Source organism: Scyliorhinus torazame, chromosome 1 (genome assembly GCF_047496885.1).
Source record: "Scyliorhinus torazame isolate Kashiwa2021f chromosome 1, sScyTor2.1, whole genome shotgun sequence".
Lineage (NCBI taxonomy): Eukaryota > Metazoa > Chordata > Chondrichthyes > Carcharhiniformes > Scyliorhinidae > Scyliorhinus > Scyliorhinus torazame.
In genome coordinates this window covers 338,759,749-338,785,515 of record NC_092707.1, presented here as the reverse complement: position 1 = coordinate 338,785,515, position 25,767 = coordinate 338,759,749, and the positions used below count along the sequence as shown (strand labels likewise).

The 25,767-nt window shown below is 46.8% G+C and overlaps 1 protein-coding gene across 2 annotated transcripts in view; it reads right to left on the bottom strand.

The window, feature by feature from the left end:
• Window positions 1–25,767, bottom strand: part of spata17 (spermatogenesis associated 17) — a 627,389-nt gene that overhangs the window by 548,622 nt on the left and 53,000 nt on the right. For both annotated transcript variants that reach the window (XM_072509320.1, XM_072509330.1), the window contains 2 exons: window positions 23,973–24,023; window positions 52–155 (listed from right to left, as the gene is read on the bottom strand). In XM_072509320.1, the coding sequence (XP_072365421.1) occupies window positions 52–155; window positions 23,973–24,023 (155 nt within the window). The remainder of the gene's footprint in view (window positions 1–51; window positions 156–23,972; window positions 24,024–25,767) is intronic.

The window sequence follows — 25,767 nt, the reverse complement described above, 5'->3', positions numbered from 1 at the left end:
TAAAAAGAAAATCATGACCACGGAATTACACTATAAAAGGCAGAAGCTTACCTTACGATCTGATTTTTCATGCTAAGACCTTTGAAATATTTTTTCATGTCATAGTAATTATGGATGCACTTTCGAACATAATATCCACGCCAATTTTTCTGGATCTGGAAATGTAATTGAGAATATGGGAGTTATTGTCTAAAGAATAAACATACAAGTTTAGTTTGCGGGTTTCCAACACAATAGGTTTAATATCATATTAATATCCATAAAAGTATTTATTACAAGTATTTTATGGACTTCCCATGACATGCAGCATTTGCAACCTGGGATTACCTATCATTGTCTTCTAGAACTTCACTCTCAAATTTCTTTCTGCCTTTTCCATCCAAAGAGAATAAACCTAGCCTCCCACTGCTAGCACAGTGTAGTAGAGATTTCAATAAATCACAGGAGTAAACCATGACAAGAGTTGAGAATGTATTTGCCCAAGATTTAGCCTGGAGTTAGCTTTTAAATGTCATCATATTCCATACCATTAACAAAAGAATAGATACTTGCATTATCATAGCATTTTTTATGTGGAAAACATCCCAAGGTACAAAAGATGAAAATAAAAAGAATAGATGAAAGAAATAAAGGAGTAATTGGCAAGGTATAGCACACAAGTTGAAAAGATGATTCAAAGCTTGAAACTTGAGAGTGGTTTTAAAGATGTAGTGATAAGTGTTAGGGATAGAAGGATGTAAACTGGAAGGGAGGGTCGATCCACTCCAGAAGCACCACCAGTAAGATTTCCCCATCTGGCCTGCTCCAAATTCTCCTTTACGACTTAAATTCCTTCTTTCCTCTGTAGACGAGCCATCGTCACTGGGTATATTGGATAGGCAATGTAATAAATTACAGTAGAAGTCCACAAGAATTGCAAATTAATTGTTTCTTACTATACAAGAGTAACTTAACTACAGTAAAAATGTATAAAAGAGAAGAGAATGAACTTGCAATTAAAACAAGGGGCGGGATTCTCGGACCCCCCGCCGGGTCGGAGAATCGCCAGGGGGCGGCATGAATCTCGCTCCCGCCGGCTGCCGAATTCTCCGGCGCCGGGGATTTGGCAGGGGCGGGAATCGCGCCGCGCCGGTCGGGGGCCATTGGCAGCGGCCCCCACGGCGATTCTCCGGCCCGCGATGGGCCGAGTGGCCGCCCGTTTGCGGCGGAGAGTAGGTACATACCAGCGCGGGGGGGGATCTGGTCCCGGGAGGTGCCCCCACGGTGGCCTGGCCCGCGATCGGGGTCGAGTGCTGTGGGGGCACTCTATTCCTCCGCGTTGGCTGCTGTGGTCCTCCGCGATGGCCGACGTGGAGATGAACCCTCCCAGCTCATGCGCTGGGATGACGCCAGCACACGCTGGCACTCCCATGCATGTGTCAATTCATGCCGGCCGGCGGAGGCCCTTCGGTGCCGGTTGGCATGGCACCAAGCCCCTTCCCCGCCGGCCGGCATGGCGCAAACCACTCCGGCGCCGGCCTAGCCCCTGAAAGTGCGGAGGATTCCGCACCTTTGGGGCGGCCTGACGCCGGAGTGGATCACGCTACTCCTTCGCACCGCAGTTGCCCGCCACGCAGAATCCCGCCCAAGGACAGGCTAGGAGAGTGGGCAAAGAAGTGGCAGATGGAATACAATGTGGAACAGTGTGCGGTTATGCACTTTCGATGGAAAAATGGAGGCATAGACTATTTTCTAGATGGGAAGATGTTTAGGAAATCACAAGCTCAAAGGGACTTAATAATAATAAACCTTTATTGTCACAAGTATGGAGTTACTGTGAAAAGCCCCTAGTTGCCACATTCCGGCACCTGTTCGGGCTTGGGAGTCCTTGTTCACGATTCTCTTAAGGTTAACGTGCAGGATCAGTCGGCAGTTAGGAAGGCAAATGCAATGTTAGCATTCATGTCGAGAAGGCTAGAATACAAGACCAGGGATGTTGTTCTGAGACTGTAAAGGCTCTGGCCAGACCCCATTTGGAGTATTGTGAGCAATTTTGGGCCAAGTATCTAAGAAAGGATTTGCTGGCCTTGGAAAGGGTCCAGAAGTTGTTCACAAGAATGGTCCCTGGAATGAAGAGCTTGTCGTATGAGGAATGGTTGAGGACTCTGGGTCTGTACTCGTTGGAGTTTAGAAGGATAAGGGGGGATCTTATTGAAACTTACAGGATACTGCGAGGCCTGGATAGAGTGGACGTGGAGAGGATGTTTCCACTAGTAGGAAAAACTAGAAGCAGACGACACAATCTCAGACTAAAGGGATGATCCTTTAAAACAGAGATGAGGAGGAATTTCTTCAGCCAGAGGGTGGTGAATCTGTGGAACTCTTTGCCGCAGAAAACTGTGGAGGCCAAATTACTGAGTGTTTTTAAGACAGAGATAGATTAATAAGGGGATCAGGGGTTATAGGGAGAAGGCAGGAGAATGGGGATGAGTAAAATATCAGCCATGATTGAATGGCGGAGCAGACTCGATGGGCTGAGTGTCCTAATTTTGCTCCTATGTCTTATGGTCTTACTAAGGGGTAAGGAAGGGCTGGGTGGGACAGACCTACCATTCCTGCTATGGGACTTGAGCCAGGGGGTAGCCATATTGTTGAATAAAAGACAGTGTTTACGGCAACGAGGACGGTTACGAACCCAGGGGGACGGTACATCATGGTCAGTGGTGTCCTAGACGGGGCACTGGTATCCTGCTCAACGTGTATGCTCCCAACTGGGACCACATGGAGTTTATAAAGAAGACCATGGCGGAAATCCCCGACATGGCCAGGCACCAACTAATGGGGGGCTTCAACTGTGTACAGGACCCACGGACAGACAGGTCAAATCCCAAAACAGGAAATACCTCCAACATGGCAAAAGATCTCAGCACATTCATGGAGCAGATGGGGCCATGGACATTTGGTGATTCATCCACCCAGGGGAGAAAGAATTCTCCTTCTTCTCCCAGGTGCACAACGTATATACATGGATCAACTTCTTTGTGGTGGTGAAATCGGTGCCTCCAGGGATAGTAAGAGTGGAATACTTGCGATTGTAATCCCTGACCACGTTCCACACTACATGGATGTGAGGCTGGAGACTGGCTGTGCCCAACTACCCTCCATGGAGACATGGCCCTCCGGGCTGATAAGGCTTTCTGCGAGGAGATATCACAGGCCATAGACCAGTGTTTTTCAAACTTTTTTTCCGGGGACCCATTTTTACTAGCCGGCCAACTTTCTGGACCCAACCTGGCCGACCTTCGCGACCCACGCTGGCTGACCATTGCAACCCACGCCGGCCGACTTTCGCGTCCCACGCCGGCTGACCTGCGCGACCCACCATTTTCTCTTACCTTGTTTGTTGCTGACAAAAATGGAGGAAATGGTTTTGGGTCCCTTTGGCCCCAATGGTCCCTTTGGCCCCCTCTCACCATCCATGTTCTGGGAGGTGCTGAAGGCTGTGATCAGGGGTGAAATTATCACGATAGGGAAGAGAGGGTGGCTAGGCTACCTCCATACTGGAGGTAGACTGGCGATACTCTGGGGCACCGTCCGTAGAGCTCATGGCGGAGAGGAGGAAGCTACAAATGGACTTTGACCTGCTCTCCATGAGGAAATGGGTGCACCGGCTCCGCCTGGCATGGGGGACACTGTACGAACACGGAGAGAAGGCTAGCTGTCTGCTGGCTCACCTGCTGAGAAAGCAGGCAGCTACGAGGGACATAGCTCAGATTAGAGACAGCAAAGGCAAACTAGTCGCCTGGCCGGAAAAGGTTTAACAAAGCATTTGTGACCATCTACCAGCGGCTGTACACCTCCGATGCCCCAGAGGGGACTTGAAGATGAAACAGTTCCTCGATGGACTGGATATACCCGTCGTGGGGGAGGACAGGAAATGGTGGCTGGAAGCATCGCTAGAACTGGGAGAAGTCATGGAGAACATCAACTCCATGCAGGCGGCAAAGGCGACGGGACCAGATGGATTCCCGGCGGACTTCTACAAAACATTTGCGACGACACTGGCCCCGCACTTGCAGATGTTCACAGACTCGCTAATGAGGTGTACCCTGCAGCCTACGCTAGCACAAGCCTCAATCTCACTGATACCCAAGAAAGATACAAACCCAACATAATGCTGGTCCTTCAGACCCGTTTCGCTGATAAACGTAAATGTGGAAATACTGGCCAAGATCCAAACCAAAAGGCTGGAGAACTTCATAGCAGAGGGGGTAGCAGAAAATCAAACGGGCATTGTTGGGGTAGACAGCCAACGTTGAACATCAGGATCCTGCTGAATGTAATCATGACCGCACCCGGGGAGAGAACACCCGAGGTGATCATCTCCTTGGATGCAGAAAAGGCCTTCGACGGAGTCGAATGGAAGTCCTCATAGAGGTACTGGAGTGGTTTGGACTTGGAACCGAGTTCACCACCTGGGTGAAACTCCTGTACAGCGCTCCCACAGCGAGGGTATGGACAAATACTACCAACTCCAAGTACTTCCAGATGCACAGGGGCACAAGGCAGGGATACCCGTTGTCCCCACTGCTGTCCACCCTAGTGATCGAACCACTGGCAATCACGCTCAAGGCGGCAAAGAACTGGAAGGGGATCCGGAGAGGAGGGAGAGAGCACAGACTCACTCAATGTGGATGATCTGTTCCTCTACATCTCAGAACCTGAAAGCAGCATAGAAGGAATCATGGTGCTCTTGAGAGCTTGGAGCCTTCTCGGACTACAAACTCAGCCTGGGCAAAAGAGAGGTCTTCCCGGTGAACCTGCATGGGGAAGGGGCAGAGCTGGAGGGAAGGATATTTCAACAGGCCGGACACAAATTCCACTACCTGGGGATCCAAATCGCTCATGACTGGACTGGGATCCACAAATGGAGCCTGACCAGTCTGGTGGAGGAAGTTAAAAAGGACCTGTGGGTGGCCTAGCCCTTCCAAACCTGCAATATATCACTGGGCGGCAACCGTGAAGAAGGTAAAGGGGTGGATGAAAGAGCCAGATGCCGAGTGGGTGCTTATGGCTCCTGCAGAGGGACCTCCCTCCGGGGCCTGGCCATGGCGGCGCTCCCATCCCCACCAAGCAAATACTCACAAACCCAGTGTTGATAACAACACTCAGGTCATGGAACCAACTGCGACAGCATTTCGGGCCAACCAGAATGTTCGTTAAGGCCCCCACCTGCAATAACCACAGATTTACGTGTGCGACAATGGATGCCACCTTCAAAAGTTGGTGACAGGACGGAGGGACTCTGACAGTTTGGGATTTCTACACCGACACCACTCGAGGAACAAACAGAGAAGTTGCAGCTGACGGGGGGGGGGAACGAACTAAGATAATTGCAGGTCAACAACTTCTCAATTGCTGGGAGAGGACATACCCGTGAACACCAGAATAGTTGTTGTTAGAGGACCTACTGGACGCGGACACCGTCAGGAAGGAGAACTGCGGACATGTATGGGCAATTGCTAGGGAGGGCAAAAACACACCTGGATGAGACAAGAGAAAAATGGGCGAAGAACATGAGGTTTGAAATAGGGTGGGGACTCTGGAGCGAAGTACTGCATACAGTCAACTCCACCTCCACTTGCGCAAAGCTAAGCCTCATACAGCTGAAAGTGACACACAGAGCCCAGTTAACAAAAACCTGAAAGAGCAGCTTCTTCCCAGAGGTGGATAAATGTGAATAGCACCAAGGAGGCCCGACCAATCATGACCACATGTTCTAGTCTTGCCCAAGACTAGTCGGGTTCTGGACAGCCTTCTTCGAGGCAATGTCCAAGGTGGTGGGGATGAGGGTGGAGCCATGCCTAAGAATGGCAGTCTTCAGGGTCTCAGAACAGCCAGATCTATTCATGGAGAGGAGGGTTGACGCCCTTGCCTTTGCCTCCCTAATCGTCCGCCGGAGAATCCTGCTCGGCTGGCGATCGGCAGCACCACCCAAAGCTGCAGATTGGCTGCCCGACCTGTCAGAATTTCTCCAGATGGAGAAAATCTAATTTGCCATCCGGGGGTTCCACAAAACGTGGGAGCCATTCACTCAGTTGATCCAAGACCTGTTTGCAGTCAGCAGCCAGTAAACCAGAAGGGACTGAAAGCCACAACACAATAATGTATGCCAATGAAAGGGGTAGGGGGAGGGAACAATGAAGCACAGCACCCAACCAAGACCAGCAAGCAAACAACAAAATACACAGCGTCACGCCAATCACACAAGAACAAAATACAGGAGCTGAAGAGAAGAGGGCTCGCCAGATGACTCGAATGGGGGGTGGGATAGTGGGGGACCTGGTTGGGAATAAGCACCCACTGGAAAATGCAAACCAAGAAGCTGTAACCGACGTAAATAGCTAAAAACAACTGGCATATATACAATTTTTCCTTTTTTTGTTCCATTTATGTTTTTATTATGACTTTATTATTTTATTATTTCACTCCTGTTATTTTTCAGTGTATGGTCACAATTGCTTTTGTCTTGTATAGCTTAAAACTCTTTAATACAAACACTTGCTGTCCACAAAAAGCAGCACAAATCCAAGCCGATCAATTACCACCTCATCAGTCTAATCTTGATCATCAGTTGGAAGAGGTCATCAACAGTGCTATCAAGTGGCATTTACTTAAAATTAACCTGTTCGCTGATGTTCAGTTTAGGATCCGCTAGGGCCCCTCATCTCCTGACCTTATTACAGTCTTAACGCAACCATGGACAAAAGAGCTGGACTCCATAGATAGTAGCCATGATGTGGAGATGCCGGCGTTGGACTGGGGTGAGCACAGTACGAAGTCTTACAACACCAGGTTAAAGTCCAACAGGTTTGTTTCGATGTCACTAGCTTTCGGAGCGCTGCTCCTTCCTCAGGTGAATGAAGAGGTCTGTTCCAGAAACACATATATAGACAAATTCAAAGATGCCAAACAATGCTTGGAATGCGAGCATTAGCAGGTGATTAAATCTTTACAGATCGAGATGGGGTAACCCCAGGTTAAAGAGGTGTGTCCTGGCTTGGTACAATTCACACCTCTTTAACCTGGGGTTACCCCATCTCTGGATCTGTAAAGATTTAATCACCTGCTAATGCTCGCATTCCAAGCATTGTTTGGCATCTTTGAATTTGTCTATATATGTGTTTCTGGAACAGACCTCTTCATTCACCTGAGGAAGGAGCAGCGCTCCTTAAGCTAGTGACATCGAAACAAACCTGTTGGACTTTAACCTGGTGTTGTAAGACTTCGTACTGTCCATAGATAGTGTGAGAGCGATTGCCCTTGCCATCAAGACAGCATTTAACTGAATGTGGCATCAAGGAACTTTAGCAAAACTGGAGTCAATGGGAATCAGGGGGAAACCTCTACACTGGGTGAAGTTATACCAATCATTAGTAAATTGGATTCCAGACTGAAAATAATTGTCCCATCATTCTGGCAGTGACTAAGTTCATAAGATTTCAAATGTTCTTGTTGAAAAGCAGCATATATGTCAAAAATAGGAGGGTACCAAGCATGGATCCTTAGGGGACACCAGAGGCAATGAAGTGGGAAGGGGAAGAGAAGCCATTCCAGGTGATCCTCTGGCTACAATTAAACTAAGTGAATGCAGTCTCATCCATTTGGACAACGGTAGAGAAGTACTGGAAGAGGATAGTGTAGTCAACCTTGTCAATGATTGCAGGCATGCAGAGAAGAATGGAGAGAGATTGTGTACCTTTGTCACAGTCACATAGTATGTCACTTGGGACTTTGAAGAGAGCCTTTTCAGTATTATGACAGAGGTGGTAACCTGATGAAAGGGATTTAAACATGGAGTTCTGGAACAAATGGGCATAGATTTGGAAGGTGACAACAGGATATGGGTCACATTTTTCAAGGACAGAGGTCAGGGGTTTTTCCTTTGAGAGTGGGATGATGGTGGGCGATTTGAATGAGGGGGCACCTGAGGAGCGCAAAGTGCTCACAGTACCAGTTAATGTCAGAGCCAGGAAGGGAAGTTGAGTCATCAGCAGGTTAGTGAGTAAGGTCAAGGGAGCAGGAGTAGGGGGCGGGTTTCTGTGATCCTGAGGATAAGTGTTGACGCCATCAGAAACGACGTTGTGTTACTCGACGGCGTCAACACGGCCTCAGGATCAGCAATTCTGGCCCCTACAGAGGTTCACGCCGCTCCAGCTGCTGATCCAGCGTGAACTGGGCGCTGCGGGATCAGTGCACGCGCAGTGGCAACGGCGCCAACGCGCGCATGCGCCGTGGCTCCCTTCAACACGCCGGCCCCGATGCAACATGGCGCAGGGCCACAGGGGCTGGCGGGGAAGAAAGGAAGCCCCCAGCCAGAGAGGCCGGCCCGCTGATTGGCGGGCCCCGATCACGGGACAGGCCACATCAGAGGCCCCCCCCCCCCCCCCCCGGGGTCGGACCCCCCCCCCCCCCCCCATAGGCTGCCCCCCCCCGACCCCCGACCCTTCCACGTTGAGTTCCCGCCGGCTGAGAGCAGGTGTGGATGGCGCGGGCAGGACTAGAGTTTTTTACGACGCCCGCGGGGCCCATCCCGGGTCGGGAATCGCGTGGAGCGGCTCTGACCAGCACCTCGCCAACCATGCGTCAATGGTGCCGATTCTCCGTTCTGCAGAGAATCCCGTGCCGGCGTCGGGACGGCGTGACACGATTCACGCCGGTCGCGGGGATTCTCTGGCCCGGCCCGAGAAAATCCCGCCCAGGATCTCAGGGACAAGATGAGCTCAAAGACGGTGCAAGAGGAAATAGAAAAATTAGAGAATGATGTGAGTTCAGCGCGAGAGCACAGAGGAATTTATGAGCTGGCAGGTTGGGGAAATGGCATAGACAACTGATGGGAAGGTCTCAATCGTACTGAGAAAAACGTGCATGAGCTCCTTGCACTTGTTATTTGCTGTGAGGCTGGAGGGGACGCAGTGGGGGTGGGGGGTGGAGTGAAATGCAGTATTCGCTCAGTACTGTACCCAAATAAAAATTTGTGCTCAAGGCTAAAGTGAAACTTTGGACCCATGCTTCTGACTCAGAGGCAAGAATGCGGTTATTGAGTCAACTTATTTATATTGTGTTCCTGCTACTATCTGGTTGTTGCCTTACTGTTCGATAAGTATTTGTTGGGATCTAAAGTGATACAGCACAGTGCTATTCCACTAACTTTACGAGGACCTTTTTCCAGTACTGGACGAGCAGAAATGTAATCAAATGTTCTACATTGGAAAGACTAGTCATTGTTTTTTGTCTTCAAACTCATGTCCTCGCTATCGACTCCATCCCTCTCTATGCTGTCATGTGAGAGTACCTTTAAGAAATGGGTGCTTAAGAAATGTATCTTTAAGAAATGGGTGTTTATCAGTGATGTCAGAGTGTGGGTGGAGCTGTGCTGTCTGTCAGCTTTTTACTTTTGTTTTGCTGCAGGGTGTGTTTTAGTTTCGTTTTCAGTGTTGGGGCTGAAGTCAGAGCAAGCAGGTGTACTGCTGTTCTCTCTGCCATCAAAAGACTATCTCTTGATCATTTGGTGAATTCAGAATTATAAATGTTTTTAGTAGTGACTTTAACCTGATGTGCTTCTGTTAAAGGTTTTGTTTTTAAGTCATATGGATGTTAAAAGGAAAGCTTAAAGGATTACTTAGTGTTGCAGTCTTTGGGGGTTGTATTTGAATTAATGGTCGCTAAGATGGTCCCTGTGTGTTTTAAAAAGGTTAACTTGAGTTCGTAGAATAAACATTAATTTGCTTTAAAAAATACTTTTCCATTTCTGCTGTACCACACCTATAGAGTGGGCCGTGTGCTCCCCATACCACAATCTATTAAAAGTTGTGGGCCAGGTGAACTCCATGATACACTTTGGAGTTCTCTAAACCCTGGCCCATAACAATGCCAAGAGTCAAAGATGAAGCCAGTCTGTTTGCAACTTAATGTCACATTTTACCGCAAGGTAAGCTTCCAAGCTCATTCTGGTTCTCACAGTAAAACCACTTATTTCAACCTCTATAACATTGACAACTTTCATCTTTCTCTTCGTTCATCTGCCGCTGAAACCCTCATTCATGCCATCCTGATCTCTAGACCTGAATATTCCAATCCACTCCTGGCTAGTATCCCACATTCTGCCATCCACGGACTCTGCTACCCATGACTTATTTCACAGAAAGTGTTGTTACTCTATTACCCCTGTGCTTGCTGACCTACATTGGCTCCTTGTCAAGCAATATTTAGATTTTTAAATTATCGCAATTAGAAATAACTCTATAGCTTTACCTCCTTATTCCTTTAATCTCCTCCATCCCACCAGCATCCAAGATATCGGCACTCCGAGGAGGCGTTGACATATTGGTATTGTTGCTCGTAAACCAGAGACCCAGAGTAATGCTCTCGGAATCCTGGTTCAAATTCTGCCACTGCAGATGGTGGAATTTGAATTCAATAAAAATCTGGAATTAAAGTCTAATGTGATCATGAAACCATTGCCGATTGTCATAAAAACCTATCAGGTTCACAAATGTCCTCATAGAAGGAAATCTGCTGTCCTTGACTGGTCTGGCCTACATGCGAATCCAGACCCAAAGCAATGTGGTTGAGTCTTAACTGCCCCCTCAAGGGCAATTAGGGATGGGCAATAAATGCTGGCACAGCTTGCGATGTCCACGTCCCATAAATAAGTAAATAAATCTTCTATTTCTGGCCTGCTGCTATACCTTCCTGATTTTAATCTTTCCAACATTTGTGGCTGTGCCTTCAGTTGCTTCAGTCCAAAGCTATGGAATACCCTCCCTACACCTCTTAGCCTCTCTACCTCACTTATTCTCATTAAAGATGCTCTGAAACCTTTGGTCATTTGGCCTAATTCTCCTCACATAGCTCAGTTTCATACTTTGTTTTACAAGGTTCCTGCAAAACGCCTTTGGAATTTTCATTATGTTAAAAGTGCTATATAAACAGGTGTGAGATCATCTGTAAAAAAAGGTCTCTACTCAAATGTGAGGTGTGTTATGAACGTGATCTGGATATCATACCGAGTTAAGACAATCTGGAGAAGGTAGAGAAATGAGGCTTAACTACGAGAGTAATCTAAAATAAAGGGAGCTAAGATGTCTAAAGTAACACAGGATTATCCAAATATTTAGTCAAATAGTAAACTGAAAAATGTAACACTCATTCTAACATTCGCTGGTGTGAGTCTTTGCAAAATAAAATCTTCCGTGCATTTCTAACGAGCATCTGTTTGAATGATTTTCTGATTTGCTCAAAACTGATTATACTTTTCAAAAATGTTGGTAAAACAATGCATTCAATTCTCAGAAGGTTAAATTCATCATCATAAAATATATGGCTGACAAATGAACAACACAAATGGTATTTTATTTGCAGATTTAATAGTAAACTAAATTTTTCTTTTTATAACACTGAAACAAATAATTTATGTACAAAATGCTAGTAAGTCAGAAAATAAAAATAACTAAAATTAGATAGATACTTTTGATTCTTTCAAAACATAGGCTTCTGAAAATTCAATTTGTTCTAACATTACTCTGGGCACGTATTTCTATTTAGTTTCAACCCCTTATTTGTATGCCAAAATTATTTTCATTGATTAATACGAGTTGGAAAATTTCAATGGAAGCAAATGTGTGCTCAGCAGATAACATCTTCTCAACAGCAAAGCATATACCGCTCCAAAAGTCAGGTGTAAGTGACCTTTAGAATCATCTAATCAATTATGCAGATTCCTCATTAAGTAATGTCAGTCTAAAGCCAGCCAACTCAATGCCTTACAACTGTAATGACATTTAATCTATGAAACTGGTATTTCCAATTGTAAAAATAAAAATTGAGTTACAAAATGCCACTGAGTCAATATGCAAAATACCAAAATTAAAGGATCTAAAAGGGACAAAATTCTTCAGTATGCAATTTTGGCAGTTACACTGAGATTGCTACTACCATTGGGCTTCCATTGCTGCCCCATCAGAATTGTGGCCAGGGCAACTTAATTGCAAGCAAAAGGAAGGCAGGTGCACCGTCACAGGTGCATGTCCAGTGTTGATCTTCTCCAGGAGGTTAGGAGATAAAAGTGTTGAATGTCTACTGAACATTTTCCCAGCCTGGAACTCACTGGTCAGACAATTTTCACATATTGGAAGCCAGTATGCCTCAATTCTCTTGGCATAAAGTCTCTAACAATACTCCAGGGCTGGACCAAGCTCGTGAAATCAGGAACTTGCAGCATAGGAATCCCCATCGAGAGTCCCACCACCTCCCAGTGACACTTGCCTTGGAAGAGGTGGGCAGAAATTCTACCCCTAACAAAGAAAGTCAGAAAATGCCAGTGTTTTGGTTAGAAATTAGCAGAACTTGCAAAGAATTGTGTCCCCATCATCCATTTATTTTATAAGTGATTGATGCCTTCACCCTTTCTTGCATTCGACAGAAGAGCTGAAGTACAAGGACTTGCCCATACTTAACATCCGAGAGCATGATAGAAGAGTTGACAGGTGAGATAGTTTTCCCACCTAACTTTATCTTCTCCCCAGAACCCCTACACCCACATCCACCCTCTCTTCCAAAACAAGATATACATCAGGCACTTTATAAAGGTCAAATGTCAGTCAAGCCTAAAATCCAAATATAAATCAGTAGAATTGGACCCTAAGGTTATCTATACATCTTATACCACAGCCCAGCCAGAAGATCAAAGTTTTTACTGCCAGCTGCGCTTTGCTGTGCATTACACTATTCCTACGGTCATGATATCCACATCAGCATATCATGGTGCAATCACACACACACTGATGGACAGGCAGTTGGACCAACCAGCACACACATAACATCGCAGCCAATCACCAGTGAGAGCACCCGCACTATAAAACAGGGAACACCACAGTTCCCGCTCATTCTACCAGGAGATAGCTCAGAGCACAGAGCTCACAGCGTGCCACTCAGACATAGACCATGTGCTGAGTGCCTCACTAAGATAGTGATAGGGCTGGGTCCACAGGTTAGCTGGTGAAGCACGTACCCAAGCCAGCAGTTAGTTGTCACCGTAGTTTAGACAATAAAACTGAGTTGTACCATCTACAGCCGTGTTGGATCATTTGTGCATCAGAACACCCAACATGACATGATACCAGTAGTTGACGCTAACCAGCGACTGTGAGACCTTTCAGAAATCCGCCATCCTGCTCCATGGAAAACATCAGCCCGCCGCAGCCGCTCCGAATCGCTGGTAATCTCGGCGTAAACTGGAAGCTGTTTAAATAGCGCTTCCAGCTCTTCCTAGAAGCCACAGACAGGGGGAATGCATCGGGCACCAGGAAGATCGCCCTCCTCCTCTCCACGGCAGGGCAACACGCCATCCACATCTATAATTCACTGGCATTCGCGAAAGGCGAGGACAAAACAAAATATAAGACGGTGCTTCTGAAGTTCGATGAACACTTCAGCGTGGAAGTCAATGAGAGCTTCGAGAGGTACCTATTCCAGCAGCGCCTGCAGGATAAGGATGAGTTTTCCAATTTTACTTGACACACCTCCGTATCCTTGCGCAGTCCTGCGGCTATGGGGCCACCTCAGACTCCATGATATGGGATCAGATCGTTTTTGGGGTCATCTCGGACACCCTACGCCAGCAGCTCCTTAAGATAAAGCGCCTCATCCTAGCGACTGCCATCGAGACCTGCGTCATCCATGAGAACCCGACCAGCCGGTACTCCCAAATCCAGGCTGCCGAAACGGCACGGCACGGGTCCTACGAGGCGGAGTGGTCCAGTCGATCGAGTTTCTCCCGGCCCCGCGGCCCGGACGAGGGCGGCCATTTCGTATGTTTTCCGAGGCCTCCCGTGCTTGTACGTGCCAAAAGAGGGGACGTTGACACAGAGGGACGTGATGCGCAGGCGCGCTCTACGCAGGACCGCACCGCACATGCGCAGTGGCACAACGAATGCAACGAACGTCATGATGTCACGACGTGCGGCAACTGTGGCTCCGCCCACTTAAAGCGGCAATGTCCGGCCAAAACTCGACAATGCCTTCGATGTGGCAGGATGGGCCACTATGCTGCCTGCTGTCGAGCAGCTCAACCTGCCAACTCCCAACAATTCCGCCAGCTTCGCAGGGACATGCGGGCGATTCAGCCCCCCTACACCGAGTCATATCCAGATAGTATGCAGACCAGCGATACTGAAGACAGGGAGCCCTTCCGCGTGGCGGTAATCCACAAGAACCGGATGACCCCAAGTCGAACCACCAGCCGCTGCCAGTGCACAGCATTGATCCGGGCGATGAGTGGTCTGCCACGCTAACGGTCAACCCAAATTCATCGCCCACCTGAGAGACTTGACTTATGAGCCTGTTAGCACATTGGACTCACTGAATTGTTTTACAGTACTGTTAACGAGTTTTTTTTTCTTGTCGTTCATTGTTCCAGAAATTTTCTCTCATCGTTTGTTGATTGCATTTGTTCTGTTATTGGTACAACCTCATTGTTCTGTTGCACCTGACACCTTCCTCTGTGTATAGTTTAGCCTCATATACATGTTGTAAATATTGCACACACATACTCAGATGCACTCAGTACACATTTCTATTTATTATCATGTAGGCACATATCCTTTGTGAAAGGGGGGGGGGGAAGTCATGATATCCACATCAGCATATCATGGTGCAATCACACACACACTGATGGACAGGCAGTTGGACCAACCAGCACACACATAGAATCGCAGCCAATCACCAGTGAGAGAACACTCACTATAAAACAGGGAACACCACCGTTCCCGCTCATTCTACCAGGAGATAGCTCAGAGCACAGAGCTCACAGCGCGCCACTCAGACATAGACCATGTGCTGAGTGCCTCACTAAGATAGTGATAAGGCTGGGTCCACAGGTTAGCTGGTGAAGCACGTACCCAAGCCAGTAGTTAGTTGTTACTGTAGTTTAGACAATAAAACTGAGTTGTACCATCTACAGCCGTGTTGGATCACTTGTGCATCAGAACACCCAACACGACACCTACCCTGGCAAAATATCTGCACATCACGATCTGCATGAATGTGCAGTGCACTACAAACAGAAAAATAATTGGTTCATGTTATGAGAGCGCTGGTGGGAAGATCCACCTTCACCTAACATTGAAGAGATTCATGTTCAATTGAAGGTCAAGCTGTGCAGGCTAGCCCCAAACTCTTGCTTTGGTTTGCTCAGGGGGTCAAATCAACAACTTCACTTGACTGAAATTGCTACTTTAACATTGTTGCATACCCAAAACCTCTGTGCGTCAATGCAAAAGCAGTGACTAAGAGCAGCTTTCCCATGAACCTATGATGATGCTTGCAAAGTAATCACATTATGACTCCCCGGAAAGCTCTGAACATAAATAATAGTTTATTCAGTCCATAAAAAATTAAATTTTATATACCATGGCAAATGTTTCCAATTGATTTTGTTGAACTGTATTAATTTATTGATCAATTTTGACATGTAAACAATTCGCCTTATATTTCAGGTAAACAATATAGCTACACTTTTCACCCAAAACAGGAAGAAGGTCGTTGACATCTCAGCATTGGAGGAAGGAGGGTATCCGTTGGCACCAAGACAGAAGTAAAGCCCCTAAAGACGTATGGAGAGAGCCACTAGAAAGCTGGCTGCAGGTCTGAAGATTTTCTTGAGGTCAGGAAAAGCATTCATGCTCCTCCTGGACCCCAAAAAAATCTTTGGTAAAGAAAGCCCCAAATTTACTTTTCCAGTCCATCTAGTTAGGCTGTTCCATTCTGGTACCAATGGAAAAAGTGTCCAATCTGCTCAGTGATTCTGGGATCTCACAAGCAGAGTACAACCATTAATGGGCAGAGGGCATGGCGTGCAGCTTGCCCTCCCCAGAGCCTCTGCTCCACATCCCTGCCATCCTACAGACACAGAGGAACTGGTGCTGTTGCCGCATTAACCTGCAGCCTTTGTTTGAACAGGCCACTTCCTCCTCCGCCATCCCTGTGAGGATGTGTCAAAACGTTGGCAAATGCAAGAACTCACCAAAACATCTCCAATAAAGAAACTCCAACATACACACTTAGCAATAGAAAATGTTTGAAATGTTACCCAATTTGAAATCAAGATAGCCCTTTAAGTAAGTCTGCTGCAGAGTCCACCTTGCTGCTTCACATCCTTTTCTCGTTAGTATGTAATGCAGGCCTTTCCAGGACCTGCAGTGTCTAAATTTAGGATCCTGCCATCACATCAGCCAGTTGGACCATGTGACATCAGGACAGCACCAAATTAACATGCTCAGGTGCCTGCAGGGGACATACCTGCTGTCATAATATACATCTATTTATACGATGTAGTGCAGACAAGGCAGTGATTGACACACAGGATGACCAGTAAGCACACAGAACAGAGCAGCCAATCACCAGACAGGACACAACCACTATTAAGCCAGAGGGCACCAGTTTTCCCGCTCTCTCGAGACCAAGCCTCTGAGACAGTCAGAGCTCGTGAGCTAGCCAGTGCCTACACCATGTGGTAGCTAGGTTAGTCTGGTCAGGCTAGTGTCAGGTCTCCAGTCAAGTCAGCATAGTGTCAACCCACAGTTGAACATGTACAATAGTTTGGATGTTGAATAAAATCATGTTGCATTTTATCAAGTGTTGGAGGTCTGTCTCTCGCTACACTGCATCAAGTGCAGTTCACCTCGATCCAGCCTACCCAACACATCATGGTACCAGCTGAGTGATGCTGAAAATTTTACGGACTTACCTTGAGTGAATCAGCGCTGACCAGCAAACAGCCATCCGGTGACATGGAAAACGTCCGCCCTCCTCCGCAGGGCCGGCAACCTCGGTGCAAATTGGAGGATCTTCAAACAAACGTTTCAACTCTATCTCGAAGCCACCGATCTTGAGGCCGCATCGGACGCCAGGAAAATCGCACTATTCCTCTCCACAGCCGGGGACCACGCCATCCACATCTACAACTCCCTTACATTCGCTGAAGGCGAAGACAAGACAAAATTTAAAACAGTCCTACTGAAGTTCGACAGCCACTGCGACATTGAGGTGAATGAGAGCTTTGAACGGTATGTTTTCCAGCAGAGGCTTCAGGGTAAGGATGAACCTTTTCAATCCTTTCTGACCCATCTCCGCATCATCGCGCAGTCATGTAACTATGACTCGGCCACTGATTCCATGATCCGGGATCAGATCGTTTTCGGGTGCACTCCGATTCCCTTTGCCAGCAGCTCCTGAAAGTCAAGCAGCTCACCCTCACCATTGCCATGGAAACGTGCGTTCTCCACGAACATGCTAACAATTGGTACTCTCACATCAGGGCGGCAGAAACGGCAAAGCTAACCTCCCACGAGGCGGAACGGGTGCAGGCCATCGCACAAATGCAGGGCCTAAGTATCGATGAGAGTGGCCATTTCGCGCGCTTTTCCCGGGCCTGCGCATGCGCGCCACGACCGAGGGGACGGCGAGACCGACGACCAGACTGCGCAGGTGCGTACGACGTTCGACCGCACTGCACATGCGCGATGGCGCACGGAACACGCTGACGTTAGCGTCATGATGTGTCCGAATTGTGGCTCCGCCCATTTAAAGCGGCAATGTCCGGCAAAATCACAATGGTGTCTACAGTGTGGCAAGCTTGGCCACTGCGCAGCCCTTTGCAGATCTGCTCCACTGCCCAGCATCCAGCGATCCCAGCCGCGGCGCAGAAGCGTCCGTTCAATACAGCAGGCCATGCCAGACTCCGACCCCGACAGCCCAACAGATCCTGGTGCTGCGTGCCTCAAATCTCCATACCGAGTGGGCATCATTATGAAGCATGCGCTGCCTTTCTCCAAGACAGCGACGCACCACTCGATCCTCAGCGTGGATCCCGGTGACAAGTGGTGTGCTGTCCTCACAGTCAACAAGGCTCGCATCCGGTTCAAACTGGACACCGGCGCATCGGCGAACCTCATCTCCCAATCCGATCTCGACACCATCCGCGTCAGACCAAGCATTCTTCCACCGGCTTGCCAGCTCCTCGACTACAATGGCAATGCCATAGCTGCCAGTGGCTCATGCCAACTCGGAGTTTCCAATAAGTCATTTAAAGTGACACTGCGATTTGAGATTGTGGGACCTGACAGAGGATCCTTGCTCGATGCTCGGGCCTGCAAACTCCTGAACTTGGTTCAGTGAGTCCACACCATGTCATCCTCACAGGCAACGGCCTCACCTGATGAGATCTTCCAGGCTGAAATTGATGACATCATCACGCAGTACCACAGCATGTTCGACAGAATGGGCACACTCCCATACCGATACAAAATTCTGCTCAAACCGAACGCCACCATTGTGGTCCATGCACCACGATGGGTGCCAGCACCCCTCAAGGGCCGCCTTAAGCAGCAGTTACAGAACCTCCAGGACCAGGGCATCATATCAAAGGTCACAGAATCCACGGACTGGGTCAGCTCCATGGTCTGCGTCAAGAAGCCGTCAGGGTAGCTTCCAATCTGCATCGACCCCAAGGATTTAACCCGCGACATCATGAGGGAACATTACCCGATACTAAAACGAGAGGAGTTGACAAGCGACATGGCTCATGCCTCCAAGGGGTTCTGGCAAATACAGCTGGATGCATCCAGTCGCAAGCTGTGCACATTCAATAACCCGTTCGGTCGCTACTGCTACAACCGGATGCCTTTTGGCATCATCTCTGCCTCAGAGGTATTTCACCGCATCATTGAACAGATGATGGAGGGTATTTGACAATGTCATAATCTGGTCCACAACTCCTCAAGACCACATCGATCACCTCAAGCAGGTATTCCAGAGAATCCATGAGCATGGCCTCCAACTCAACAGAGCCAAGTGCTCGTTCGGTCAATCAGAAATCAAATTCCTTGGTGACCACATCTCGCAGCAAGGCGTGTGGCCAGATGCTGACAAGGTCTCGGCGATCAACGCCATGAAAACCCCAGAGGACAAGAAGACGGTCCTCCGCTTTCTAGGGATGGTCAACTTCCTCGGTAAGTTCATTCCCAACATGGCGGCACACACCACAGCCCTCCGCCATCTCTTCAAAAAGTCGACGGAATTCCAGTGGCTGCCCGCTCATGAGAATGAATGGCTTGAGCTCAGGGCAAAACTCACCACATCCCCAGTTCTGGCGTTCTTCGACCCTACCAAAGAGACCAAAATATCCACTGACGCGAGCCAGGACGGTATTGGGGTGGTGCTCCTCCAACGGGATGACTCCTCCTCATGGGCCCCAGTTACGTATGCCTCCAGAGCCATGACGCCCACTGAGCAACGGTACGCTCAGATCGAGAAGGAATGCCTGGGCCTCCTAACGGGAATCGACAAATTTCACGACTATGTGTCTGGCCTCCCAAAATTCACGGTTGAGATGGACCACAGGCCACTAGTCCACATAATACAGAAGGTTTTGAATGACATGACGCCTCGGTTACAACGAATCCTTCTCAAGCTACGCCGCTATGATTTTGAACTTGTCTACACGCCAGGCAAAGAACTCATTGTTGCAGATGCCCTTTCCAGGTCTATCACCACACCGTGTGAACAATCTGACTTTGTCTGCCAAATCGATGTGCAGGTGCAATTGTGTGCCTCCAACCTTCCGGCCACTGATGAGAGGGTCATCCAAATTCGTGAGGAAACGGCCAAGGATCCTCTGCTACAGCGTGTGATGCAGCACCTCACGAATGGTTGGCAGAAGGGACAGTGTCACGTTTTACAACGTCAAGGACGACCGGACGGTGGTGGACGGCATCCTCATGAAGCTCGATAGGATTGTGATTCCGCAGAGCATGCGAGCTATGGTGCTCGGCCAACTCCATGAGGGTCACCTGGGGGTCGAGAAATGTTGACGCAGAGCTTGAGAGGCAGTCTATTGGCCGGGCATCAGCCAGGACATTGCCAACACGGTCCTCAACTGCCCCACATATCAGAAATTTCAGCAGTCTCGGGCCCAACAGAAATCAGCATACGAGGCTCATGCCACGGATCTCCCCGAGCTGGTCCCAACTGATCGTGTTCGTGTGCAGTTGCCTGAAGGTGGCTGGTCCGCCACAGCTGTGGTGGTCAAGCAGGTGGCCCCGAGATCGTTCCTCGTCCGCATGGCTGATGGCTCCTTCCTACGATGCAACAGACGGGCGCTGCGCAGAGTTCCACGCCCGCCACCTAACCATGATGTCCTGCTTCACACAATGCTTCCTCCGGACGTGCCCTACCACGACGCCACCGACCTACCAGAAATCCTGCCGACCTCTGCGACCACCGCATGGGCAGCGGTCCCGCCTATCCAAGTGCAGGCAGCCCCTGATCCACCCTTGAGGCGGTCAACCAGAATTTGTCGCCCGCCGCAGGGACTAAACTTATAGACTGAACTTTTGCACAACTGTGTTACCTTATCGTTTTGACCTCTGTAAATATCGTTGTTACCATTTCATCTGCCCTATATCTGCACTAGCGACACCTTCCTGTGTACATAAGGTCATTCTAGCACATTCTGTATATAGTCACACACATATACACATCCACACGCACATGCACCTTAATATTTATTATCTCAACACACACAATGTGAAAAAGAAAACGGGGGGGAGATGTCATAATATACATCTATGTATACAATGGAGTGCAGACAGGCAGTGATTGACACACAGGATGACCAGTAAGCACACAGAACAGAGCAGCCAATCACCAGACAGACGCAACCACTATTAAGCCAGAGGGCACCAGTTTTCCCGCTCTCTCGGGACCCAGCCTCTGAGACAGTCAGAGTTTGTGAGCTAGCCGGTGCCTACACCATGTGGTAGCTCGGTTAGTCTGGACAGGCTAGTGTCAGGCCTCCAGTCAAGTCAGCATAGTGTCAACCCGCAGTTGAACATGTACAATAGTTTGGATGTTGAATAAAATCATGTTGCATTTTATCAAGTGTTGGAGGTCTGTCTCTCGCTACACTGCATCAAGTGCAATTCACCTCGACCCAGCCTACCCAACACATCACCTGCACGCACCCATATCCTCTAAGAACGCTGCACAGGTAACAGCCGGTGCGGCATCCAGTCTCTGGGAAAGTCAGGTAAGGCCTTCATAGAGCTCGAAGTAGGGCGACACATATGAATTTCACACCCAAAGATTACAGAAGATTAAAACAATTATTGTACTTCCTATACAGTATGGAACTTAAATAGCACATACACCTTATCAAAAGATTAAATTTTTATAACATTTGTTTACTGACATTTTGTTATTTTTTTTAACCAAATACAAGGTTGCTTTTCGGTGTGCTCCTTGTGCAGGTTTTATGCATACTGCAAGGATCCTCTTGTTCAAATTCTGTTTCTTCCCTTATTTTTCCTTTTCTTTTCTTTTTTACTTTTTAATCCATGGATGAATAATGGGCCTGTGATTTTAAGGCGACTTTGCCTTTAATTCAAGCAGGAGAGAATAGTGATGACTCAGTTTGACTGACTTGGCTGGCGGCCAACGAGCAGGCTCGAAATGCTGGGCTTTGCTGACAACCAGCAGTGATTGATTCTGATTTCTCTGGAATGTCTCTCTCCACAATAAGGTTGGATTGTTTTAGATTCACTTTCAGTTCGGAAGCTGGAAGAAGCAGCTCTGATTTTCTCAGATCTGATGAATTCTCACTAAAAAATCCAGTGCAAGAACTCTTCTTTTCCCAGTAAGGCTGGATGTCATTTTAGTGAAACTGCAAAAGATTGAGATCAAAACTCGGACTGCAAGCTGGGTTTGATGAGACCCCAAGAATCTGAAGAGAGAAGGAGACTTGAAGTGGACTGTTGGTGGGAAAATTCTGTCTCTCACATTATATGATTGTGGGACATTGATGTGGGAAAATTATGCTTTTTACAATATATAACTAATTCTTAACTATGTTGCAAATTATATCTAACCCTGCAGTTCGATGTACTTTCTGTGTCTGCTACTGGAATTGCAGCCCTTTGTGCAAAACAAATGACTCATCACCAGGTGCATACGCAAAGACAATGGACTATTAACAAACTTTGCCCAAGGTCTGAATGCCTTAAGATATCTGTGCCTGCCCGGCTAGCTACAATTAGCAACAATAGGAAAAGGCTGTAGATTACAAACTAATAACCATTAATGGCATGGACTGAGATAATGGAGGATTAATTAGTTGCATGTAATGAATTGTGACGCGAATATAGTTGATTGATTGTATGTAAATGAGAATGCAACCAATTCCACCCCTTGAATCTGTATATTAACCCAATGCTAACCTTAGCTCAAGTGAGAAAGAGTATTGCGAGGCTGCGGAGGGTCCAAATCTTTCTCCCAGATCTGATATAATAAACTGCTTCCTTACTCATCCAAAAAGGCCCACGTGTGAATATTTTCACCTCTAACATGCACCTTTGATTGCAGGCCCAATTTAATAAAGGCTAAAGTGTCTTTCCAGAGGAAATCCTACTGCCTGAGAGTACTGAACAAATGTTCCTGCTAGAAGACCATCACCAACTGTACACCAATGGCTTTGATCAATCAGTGTGCTGGGAGGAAAGCCATCGGTAAAGAATACAACATGAAAATCAAGCACTCATCTTTTTATTTTAATCCTCATTATTTTACTCCTTTCCATCTGTGTGTGTGTGTGTGTGTGTGTGTGTTTTGTGTGTGTGGACAGAGAGTGGAAACACATTGGAATGTTGGATTGCAGTTTTGACTTGTATTTCTTTCAGAGAGTGAGACAGTTAAAGTGGGTGGATAGTAGGTTAGTTTGCCACTATTCTGTTGTAATTACTGCATATTTCATCTTTATTTCTATTATAAATAAACAACAATAGTGTTTCAACATACAACTGGTGCCTAAATTATTGGGCAGCCAATGCCAATGAATTTTGGAATTTTTATATGAATTATTGGATAATTCACTGGTGTTGGGACTCTGGGGCTTGTCGGGCTGGAATTGACCAAGCACAAGCACAAGGCACTGTAAAAATACTGCTGTAACTGTTTCACATATCAAAGCTATATTAAAACAACTGAATTAAATGTCAGCTCTTGTAAAGTAAGTACAATTTATGAGCTTCCACCTTTATTTTCTTTATCTCTTTCTGTCTGTGCAACCGAGATGCAAGTTTCCAGGCTTATATGAATTATGTGCCCACGTCAGACCCAATTGTTATATAACATGACTTGTTGGCTGACTTTCGTTTTGTCATACTTTTAACTGTGCTCCATGCTTAAACACAGTCGTTCAGGTTACACTAACGCTTTATGAAATGAAGAAATACAAGTCAAAACTGCAATCCAACATTCCAATGAGTGCTATGTTGGTACACTGATATATTGTTTCATAATCAAGATCCCTGGGTAAATGCATTTTACTTTGGATGTCAATTACTGTGATCTGGATGATTTTTTTGAAACCCATTTAATATTTCTTTCACTGATTAGCCCCAGCTGTGCCATCTTCCAAAGTAAATATTAATGTCCTTACCAATCTGGTTTCATTTAATGGTGCACACAATCACAATAATTTAAGTGGTCTAAGAATAAACAGTATGTATTTTCCTAAAATTGCAATATTCAAACCAGTATCTATTGTTTTTGTTACCCACAAGATGGCATAATGGTGACAAAATATGGATTAATACATAACATACTTGCAATATTAAAGGTCGACCATGCATATTGTTAAAATTATGCTACATTTAAAACCATTTTCCTAAGTAGAAATACACATCTAAAGTAATTTATACAATAAATTGAATTCCTTTGTCCGAACCATATTAACTACATATAGCAAAAGAATTTGGCACTTTTCCAGATGGATACTCACTTTGCTTCTGATTTAGATTACCAAATACAGCATAAAAGCATATTTAGAGCACATTTTGATGCCATCATTTCTTGAATAATGAGGGAGATTTATTTACCCTGACAGCCATTTCATTGTAGAAATTCATCTTCATAATAAAATATGCTCTCTGTGAATTAAAGAAGATAGCACAGACTGTAGTTACAGAAAGATATAGCTCAAATTTGATATATAAAAGTTAAGAATCTTTATAAATAATACATAATAAGAAATGCAGTCACAGACAGAAAAACTCCAATTGTACATTCAAAAGACAGCTATCGTTTTATGTATAATGCAAACTTAACCATTAAAACATACTATATTCAAATTACATGCTGTTGGAGATAAATCATCATGAAAAGATCTGCACTGAGTTTTATGATCAATGTTACTCCACTAAGGCCAGAATTACAAAAGACAAAATATCCACAAGTGCTGCTGGCAATCTATATTGTAGAGTTTGAGGCAGAAGGTCTTTTAAAAAGTGTTTCACTGTAGCATAAAATTTACATTTCACAATGTCTGGTTGAATTAAAATTTCAAAGAAACAAAGCTTTTTACCTTCCATCCTTCAAGAATATCTGTACTGAAGAATGAAATTTATGCCTTCTAACTATGGGTACAAAATACCATAAACTTATCCCATAAATTTGATATCATTTGCCATAAATTTTTAGTATTATAACGTTTGTAACATTTGAACTACTCAGCCCATGTTAACATAGCATCTGTTGAAATCAGCAGGAAAATGTTTGAATAGCATTTACCAACCAATATGCAATTATGACACAGCTGGTAGCCATATGGAGCACGATCGAACGGCCTTGCTGCGCCCAACTGGGTGACACAATGAGGCCGTTAAATCTCATGAGAGTCCCGGAATGCCTCGCGAGATCTAACAGAACCTCGCAAGACTTTGTGATCGGAATCTCACCCAGCGAGGTGCCTGGGACACCTTGCCATGCACCATTTGGCACTGATCCACATGTGGACCAGGCGTAACTGCATCTAGGGGCATTCCCAGGCCATTGGAGACCCCTGGGTGGTCAGGGTAGAGTGGCACCCTGGCTCTCCTTATGGCACCCTGGCAGTGCTCACTGCCAAGGGCCGGAGCCTGAGGGGGCCCATCCCCATGAAAGGGGGAGGGGAAAGGGAGGTATGAAGGATGGGGGTTTGAAGGGGCCTCAAAAAGGTTAGGAGAGTGAAGGGTAGGGATCCTGAAGCAGGGGGTCCTGAAAATGGGGGTGCCCTCAGTGACCCCATAGCGGATGTCCTCACTTGGGGGAGTTGTGGGGTAATGCCCATGTGTGCAGGGGGGAACATTGCCCGTGGGTGGGGGTTTGGGGGGGGACCCTCAAACTCACTTAGAAATCAGGGCACCTTTTCAAAATGGCAGTCCTATCTCGGAGGAGCCAGTCTCGCTGGAGAGTTCAGCTCCCCAGTGATGAAATCATTTCTAAGTGTGGGCTGGACTGGGGCGAAACTCCTCAAGGCCCATAAAAATGACTAAGTATGGGTAAATTGGGTGAGGATCTCACCGAAAAAGTCAGTGAGAAACACCACGACAAACTCACCCAAAACTACACTTCGACGTTTTTCTGTTAAATCGCACCCATAATGTTAAAGGTTCTGAAAATGTGTACTTTTTTTAAAAAATGTATAAAAATTTAGAGTACCCAATTCATTTTTCCAATTATGGGGCAATTTAGCATGGCCAATCCGCCTAGCCTGTACATCTTTGGGTTGTGGGGGGTGAAACCCACGCAAACATGGGGAGAATGTGCAAACTCCACACAGACAGTGACCTAGAGCCGGGATCAAACCTGGGACCTTGGCGCCGTGAGGCAGCAGGGCTAACCCACTGCGCCACC